The sequence below is a fragment of the Macaca fascicularis genome, chromosome 11 (genome assembly GCF_037993035.2).
Source record: "Macaca fascicularis isolate 582-1 chromosome 11, T2T-MFA8v1.1".
Taxonomy (NCBI): domain Eukaryota; kingdom Metazoa; phylum Chordata; class Mammalia; order Primates; family Cercopithecidae; genus Macaca; species Macaca fascicularis.
Genome location: NC_088385.1, coordinates 10341054 through 10349498, shown reverse-complemented (window position 1 = coordinate 10349498; position 8445 = coordinate 10341054). Strand labels below are relative to the sequence as shown.

At 37.4% G+C, this 8445-nt stretch overlaps 1 protein-coding gene across 1 annotated transcript; it reads right to left on the bottom strand.

Moving 5' to 3' along the window:
• On the bottom strand, positions 1-7755 carry MAGOHB (mago homolog B, exon junction complex subunit). The gene is made up of 5 exons (XM_005570126.4): positions 7600-7755; positions 4589-4647; positions 3788-3898; positions 1818-1900; positions 1-363 (listed from the first exon to the last, which is right to left on the bottom strand). The coding sequence occupies exons 1-5, from the start codon at positions 7691-7693 to the stop codon at positions 264-266; spliced, it is 447 nt and encodes a 148-aa protein (XP_005570183.1). The 5' UTR covers positions 7694-7755; the 3' UTR covers positions 1-263.
• Positions 7756-8445: the final 690 nt, after the last annotated feature.

The window sequence follows — 8445 nt, the reverse complement described above, 5'->3', positions numbered from 1 at the left end:
CAGGATTTGGTATGTTTTATTAGAGCAAATTTTTAACAAAAGGTGGCTTTTATTTACAGAATTTAATATGTGTGGGGAATGTCCAACCCATGTGGACTCAAGTAAAGATAACCATTAAGCTGGCTAATGTATTTTCTTATTTTCAGTTTACATACAAATTTTTTTTTGTTCGCTTCACATTCATAAAAACCCCAATATTGTAAATGACAAATAACCCCTCCCATCCCTTAATTAAATATACAAACAGCTTGAAAACATACAATTTAAATTGGTTTAATCTTGAAGTGTAATCCAATAAGACTGAAAACTAAACATTTCAAGTCTTGTACCAAATAGTAAAATACTCGAAGACCTTCAGGATCCCTAAAATTTAAAAAGGTAAAAGTTACTTTTTCTTCCTAGGATAAAACAATTCTTTAAATTCCTAAAACAAAACAAAATTAAAATCTTTTAACAATTAAGTTAACAATATTTAGGAGAAGGGAAGGATTTTGCCAACAACTACAGCATAAAATGAATATCTTTTCTATAAAAAAAAAAGTTTCTTCATCAGTATTCATTTTAGTATTTAAAGATTCATCTCCTTATGAATGTCATAACCGCATCATAAAAATGTCTAATAAAGCAGAAAAAATAATACCGTAATGCCACCATTTCATAGAATAACTGTGAACATTTTGATGTTTCTCTATTTTATAATAACTAAAATCATTCCCTGTGCCCCTTTTTACATTGCTTTCCCCACAGCATTAAAAAAAAAAATTCCCCAGTAATTTTTAATTAATTTAATAATTCTCTCCCTGTTAGACAACGGGGTTAATTTCCTATTATTAATAATACTTCAATGAGCATCTTCATGCATAATAAAGATTTTCCAATATTTAGGAGTAGTTCCATAGAAGAGATGCTCAGAAATGAAATTACTAGGCCAAAGGTGAATGAAAAATGTCAACGGTTTTTGATGCATATTACCAAACTGCTTTCCAAAAACCACTACCAATTTATAATCCCAGTAGGGTATCAATGCCACATCCTCACCAAATGTAGGAAAAGAAATTTCATAGTTTACAAGCATCCAGTTGGTCTCTGTGAACACAGACTTTTGTGTCCAATAGTCATTATGCATTCATTCCTTTCTCCTTTCCTCTAATAAATATTGAAAGCATCTATTATGTGCAGGGCACTATGCTAACTTTGTGGATACAGCAAGGTTCTCATGGAGCTTACTTAAAGCAGACAAATAGGTTATTACAATTTAGAGTGACAGAAAAAGGGAAGAGCACTATGGGACACTTTGAGGGGAATGGGCACAAATAAGTGGCTTGGATCACACCAAGAAAATGGGATGTACTACAAAACCCTGGGGCGGAGGAGAGATCGATCTTGGGAAGACATTGGTAGTAAAGGATACTTAGGCTAGACTGGATTTTTTCCATCTTTTTCCCAAGTATTGAGCCCAAGGAGGAAAGTGAGATGACATGGACCTAATGAGGCTGATATAATCCAATAAGGACTTCTTTTCTTCGGATTTTCTGATACTATATCCACATTTTTATACAAAATAGCTAATACAATTTGGGCATTATTATATACAGCTGTTGGATTAAAATTTTTTGGACAATCGATGAAATACTCTGCTAACTTCTACTAAGAGACAAGATAGTAAGCCTTTAATGACATACAAATCAATTACATCTGCATAATAAACTGATAGGAGGCCACTGAAATTATCTTGGCTAACAAACTGACTATACTATAGTTCTAAAATGAGCCTCTCTAATAATGACAACTTGGCCAAAATGCTTTAACATACTTACTTTGACTGATTTACGTCAATAAGAGAACCTATTTTTGATGTGGTAAATGATATGTGCTCATCTCCAATTACAATTTCAAGCTCCTAAAAAAAAAATAGCAGAAAAATGTAGTTAATATATAAATCTATCCCAGAGATATCTGTATTCTTGCTACAAACGGATCCCAATTTTAGTTGCAAGTTTTCTAGCAGTCAACGGGGCGTGGGGTGGTGAGGGGAAAGAAACTTGGTGTATTAGATATAAACTATATCCTTAAAATAAAAACTGCTCACGAGTACTACCCCCAAGTTTAGGACCAACAAAGAATTGCTTTCCAGAGACATAAAGAAGACACTATGAAACAAAATGACAAAGAAATATTTCTTACAATGTCAGTAAAAACTGAAGACGTCACTTTGAAGCACATGTTAGAAAAATGATAGGAGTATAAGACCATTTTTAATATGACAAATACATATTTTTTCTTTCTGGAAGATTCTACAAATAAAATGTATAATATTAATAACCACCACCACCAGTTTAGCACCTACTGTATGTCAGGCTCTAGTGCTAGGGACTTTATACTCTGTAATCTTGAAAATACCCTTATTAACCTATTTTACAAATGTGTAATTCAAAACTCACAAAGCAGAGGAAAACACTTGTTGATATTTATAACCACTAATGAGGATGGTACTTATATTTGATCCCAAGACTGTAAGACTTCAAAACTAATACTCCACAAAATAACTAAAATTAAGAACTAGTTTAAAAAAAAAAAAAACCATACTGTAGATGTTCCTAGTGTGCTGTCATTACTGTATAGATTTTTCCCTATATTGTTTCTCTGCAGGCCTAAAACCAATAATTAAGAAGCTGTATCTGTAATGAATTTTCAAGTTAACAGACACTGTTGAAGACAATCCTAGCTATTTAACCGGAGGCCTAATTATGCAGTTTATGACACACACCAAATGGAGAATTAGCTAAGATGCTCTAACAGCCATAAAACCTTTGACCTGATACAAAAGGCAATTTCTGAAGCATGCCTACTCCTCCCCACTAACCAAAACCCATGAACACATCCTTAAGCAAGTAGATAAAATACTAGGCTCTCCCTGAGTCTAAATGATATAAAAGGTTAGCTGCTGTGGTTTGCTTTTTAGTACATCTGTATATCTGCATAAAACAAACTGAGGCCTAAATTTGCTTTTTAAAAGTGATACCATGATTAAAGTAAATACTGTTAACTATTACCTTTGCTCTTCTAAACAATGTTTCTTTAAACAGAAGAGTTAAGTTACTCCTACAGAGTGTCAGCATGTGTTAGATCTCTCCACATTTTCTTCTACTCAAAGAAGGTGATATAAAGTACAATCCTCAGGGATACACAAAAGTGAAATTAAATGTTTCTTCCTTCCAGGGGTTGTATCTCATTTCTCCAAGAGCTGAAAAGACCCAATTCAGAAACCAAAATTTCTTTTTACAGAGTGAAATTAGGCCTTCAGAGTTCTTCAGAAGCCTTTTGAGAAACATCAAGTATTCTGAAGGAATATGAGAGGCAAATGCAATCATAAGTTTTAACAAAGAAACCACCAATCAAGTCTCTCTCTGGGGTATAGGGATGCAAATAAGAATTTTAAAAGTTATGATTTGGCAAAAGTAAATTTTACATAGTCATATTCTTAATAAAAGTGATTAACACACAACAGAAATTATTCATAACACTGCACTGTGAAAGCATCCTAATGTTGGCTAGGGTGACTACAGAGAAAGATATCTAAATTTAGAGCTATGCACTGACTCCTTCACTACTAGGAGGTAGCACAGAAAAACGGAACTAAAAGACAAAATTAAAGAGAATTTACCAGGTGTCTATTAAATGGAAAGCCAAAGAATCAACTTAGACTCATTCAAAATAAATAAGGGGAATCATAATAGTATTATCAATTTTTAATATTTATGCACTTAAAGAATCACTAAATACAAACCTGTCGGCCAACCCTATCAGGGGGAGGCCACAAAGCATCATCTTCTTTTGTAATTTCACTGTCATCAATAATTCTCTTCAGTTCTTCCATTACACTCTTGTGCACATAAGCCTAAAAATTAATCATAATAAAATTGGATAATGTCCACCTATGTCACCCCTCAACTCAGAAAGAAATAAGAGTTACAAACTCTGAATATTCAAATAGAGGAATATAGAAAAATTTAATTGATTCCAAAAGTAGAGAATGAGAGAGAATAATTTATCCTTGTTATATTACTTTTCTTCATCTCTTGCCCTTTCCTCTCACATTTATTTTTCCCTCTTCTCATCATTACCCATCTTTGAAACACTGTATTCTGCCTTTGTAACATTAAGATCCAAATACCCCCAAGTGGTTAGATCACAAGATCTATAAGGTGAACAGTAATAAATGCAAGTACACTGAAGCAGGAGAATCGCTTGAGCCTGGGAGGCAGAGGATGCAGTGAGCTGAGATCACGCCACTGCACTGCAGCTTGGGCAACAGAGCGAGACTCTGTCTCAAAAAATAAAAATAAAAATAAAAATAAAAATAAATAAATAAATGCAAGTGTAGTTCACAACAAGGTTAGTTCTCTGAACCTTCTCATTCCTATGGATGCAACCATTGTATCTAATTTAAATGGCAACTCTTTCAATCTGTAAATTGCCTTCTTCTTTACAATATAGCCTTAGATGTACTTTTGTAAATTCAACATAGACTTGAAGAAAATGGGCTAAATGCAAAAAAAAAAAAAAAAGACATTCGAATAGAACTTACCTCTTTTCTGATCATGACATCATTTTTGTAATTGCTGTTGTTGGCATATCTAAGCTTTCCTGTGGGAAATGGAAAAAAATCAATTTACAATAGCAAAAACTGCTAAAAAAAATTAATGACATCATATACAATTTTAAAGGTAAAGACCATTTTATACTACTTTTATTATTTCCTCCCTCCTTGTGTAAAATCATTGTTAGACATGTAGACAATAAATATTTGCTGGTTAAGTTTGCTGAAGTTGAAGATAGCCAAATATTTAAATAGTCTATGCCTACAACATATAGATATAGGGTCATTTTTACAGCCTATTTTCTTAAGCTACATCATGAACTAGAAAGAGAATCTGCAAAAGGCACTAACATTCAAGTTTGTTATATGTATGTATTGGTGTTAAGTGCGTTACACAGAGAATTTAATCTAATCTGTAAAACAATCCTAAAAATCAGGTTTTATTCTCTCACCTATTCATAAGAGAGAAAACAAAGTTAAGTAACTTAAACATGGGAGATTCAGACCTAGATCTACTTTCTTTTAATACTCAGGCTTTCTCCACTACAAAAAAATGTTCCTTTTTTTCCTTCAAATGTATGCATACAATTATACTGTAGACATTTTAGAATTATGACTAAGAAGGATACAAACGATGCTTCTGGATCGAAGTTGATGAGTTTGTTAGCTAGTTTATATTTAATTTTAATCCATCATGATTTGTGTATTATCTGATGTATGCTTCCCCTTATGGCTAGTCAGTTGCCCAGACACAGCTATAAGGTGCAGCAGTTACTCTAAAATGATAGAAATGCCAGTCTTTGATGGCTTGGCGCCAGGCGTAGTGGCTCACGCCTGTAATCCCAGCACTTCGGGAGGCCGAGACAGGTGGACTACCTGAGGTTAGCAGTTCGAGACCAGTCTGGCCAACATGGAGAAACCCCATCTCTACTAAAAATATGAAAAAGTAGCCGGGCATGGTGGCACATGCCTCCAATCCCAGCTACTCGGGAGGCTGAGGCAGGAGAACCGCTTCAATCCAGGAGGCAGAGGTTGCAGTGAGCTGAGATGCACTGCAGCCTGGGTGACAGAGCAACACTCTGTCTCAAAAAAAAGAAAGAAAGAAAAAAAGAAAAGAAAAAGAAAAAGAAAGAAAGAAAGAAAGAAAGAAAGAAAGAAAGAAAGAAAGAAAGAAAGAAAGAAAGAAAGAAAGAAAGAAAGAAAGAAAGAAAGAAAGAAAGAGAGAGAGAGAGAGAGAGAGGAAGGAAGGAAGGAAGGAAGGAAGGAAGGAAGGAAGGAAGGAAGGAAGGAAGGAAGGAAGGAAGGAAGGAAGGAAGGAAGGAAGGAAGGAAGGAAGGAAGGAAGGCAGGCAGGCAGGCAGGCAGGCAGGCAGGCAGGCAGGCAGGTCTTCGGGAGACTCAATATTACCAATAGAAGAAGTATGTGTAACAGTGCAGTGGCAGATACATTGATTAGAACCACTGTTCTAGCATAAAACTTCCCTGATAATATTCAGGTGCTTAATTTATGTGACCTGCTAAAAGTAATAGAGACAAGCTTGACGGTGTTCACAGGCAGAGGAACTGAAAATAATACTACATAAAGAATAGATGAATTCAGGTAAATTTAGCTGAATTTATGGGGAGAGTAAGGTCGAATACAGTGATTAAGGTTTCTAAATAATTGCAGGGCTGGCACGGTGGCTCATGCGTGTAATCCCAGGACTTCGGGCGGCTGAGGCTGGTGAATCTCTTGACCTTAGGGGTTTGAGGACAGCCTGGGCAACATGCGGAAACCCATCTCTACAACAACAACAACAACAACAACAAAGGAGATGGGCGAGGTGGCACTGGCCTGTATTTCCAGCACCTCGGGAGGCTGAGGTGAGGGATCACTTGAGCTTGGGAGGCGGAGGTTGCAGTGAGCTGAGATCGTGCCACTGCACTCAGATCTGAGTGACAGAGTGAGACTCTGTTTCAAAGTAATAATTGCAGGACTGTAGTTCACCTGAGTTCTGCCTGAAATGCTTGATACTCTTCTCCTTTCCTAATATACGTTTCTCCTCTAATTTTTTATTCTTGCTCTCACAGAACATTGTCCAAAGCCTGCTTATTAATATACCTACTGCTTTATAGTTAAATGTCTGTGTCCCCACCAAGACAAATCTCTTTGAGTTAAATTTGTCTTACTCATTAGTGTACCTTCAAATTTTGTATTTGCTTGTTGCCCAGCAAAAAACGTGCATTTAAAAAAAACCAAAACATATATATCCAAATGAACTTTCTTGTTGCAGGTAGGCAGGACCAATGTAACATTCTCTAATAGCGCTGTCAGAAAACAAATTGTTGCACGCTACTGGGGTAGCAGTTTCACCTCGTCCTCTGCTCTCACTGCTCTGGAAGTCTGTTTTTTTCTCTCAAAGGCCAAGTCTCTCATTTCGAGACTCATCTCAAGAGTGTCTTCCTCTAGGAAGATTTTCCTGACTCCCTCCTGTGGAACTTTACATCTCCCCTCTTTTTTGGTACTCTTCATGCGTCCTGTGGTGAACAATTATACGTAGACACCTAAAACATATTATTATTCTCATTTGTTAACACGTCGGGCTCCTCCCCTTCAAAGAACACACACAGCCTGAATGAAGAAAAGGTACTGGTCACCACAAGATTTTATTCATCCATTGGACCACCCGCTGATGGGGGTGTTTTCAAAAAAGTGCTAGCATTTTTAATCCAGGTCAACAATCTACAGAGTCCCTTCTGGTGCAGTTACAGAATTCTGATTACTGTAAGTTCGACTTTTCAGTTTGCGACAGGATTAGCTTTAATTTATTGCAATTAGTTCTCTTTCATTTATAAAACCAACTTAGGCCTCCTCTATTCTTAAGCTCCTATTTCCTTCGAGGGAAGCAGTGGCCTCCGCCCCCTGTACCCTCCACACCACCCGGCCTCCCCTCGCCTCCTCCACGGCCTCTCGGTCTCGCTCCCCTTTCCCAGCACCGCGTGCCGTGGGCCTCTTCTCACCGTCCGGCCGAAATTCGAACTCCAGAAACTCGTGCCCAAACTTGCCCTTGTGCCCTACGTAGTAGCGCAGGTAGAAATCGCTAGCCATAGCCATTTTTGTCCCCGGGAAGCCCGCCGAAAACCCAGCCAACGTGTCCCCCGGCGCCTTGTAGTCACGTCATCGCGCGGAATAAGTGCGTCACCACAGGCGCTTCTCTTCCGCCTGCCTTGCAGCCCTGGACTAAAGCGTGAAAGCCGAGTCTCGCGTGAGAGGCCAGTTGGTGCTGAAGGGAGAGTCGCATGCCGTGACTTTCTCTTTACTAGGATTGGAGGCACATTATTTTCAAAATAAAGATCACATTATATTAGCAAATATTAGAAATGTGAGCATATGATAGTATTTTTTATCGACTTAGAGCTAAATTAGGTTTGCAAGTGGCTTTTACTTTTCTGGTCTCCCAGTCCTCGGGGCGTTTGTGAGGTGGGTGTGGCTCTATTCCCCCTTTAACTGGGAGCTAAATAAAGATAAAGCTTAGAATAGAGATGGCAGACCGGGAATATAAACCATTTTTCTTACTTGATTTCGAACAGGGTGCTTTCCCCTTTGAATAACGATTGGTAGTTGCCCCGGACCTATAAGCCTATAATAATAGAGACAAAGTCAAAGGAATCCATCACAGCAAAGAACTTAAGAGATCTCATTTGATCTCTCAAGAATTCTGTGAGCTTGGCAATGTAGATTGCTGTATATGCCTTAGGCTGAAGAACAAACAGGCTTAGAGATAGTCACTAGCCCGAGGTTAGGTAGCTGTAAGTGTTGGGATTGAATCCCAGGTCTTCTCACCACCACTTTCTACTAAAAATCAC

Coding starts and splice junctions, on each gene's coding strand:
- MAGOHB (XM_005570126.4), bottom strand. CDS start 7,693: ATGGCTATGGCTAGCGATTTCTACCTGCGCTACTACGTAGGGCACAAG. Junction 4,648..7,599: donor GTTCGAATTTCGGCCGGACG/GTGAGAAGAGGC, acceptor CATTTCCCACAG/GAAAGCTTAGATATGCCAAC. Junction 1,901..3,787: donor CTGATAGGGTTGGCCGACAG/GTTTGTATTTAG, acceptor TTTTTTTTTTAG/GAGCTTGAAATTGTAATTGG.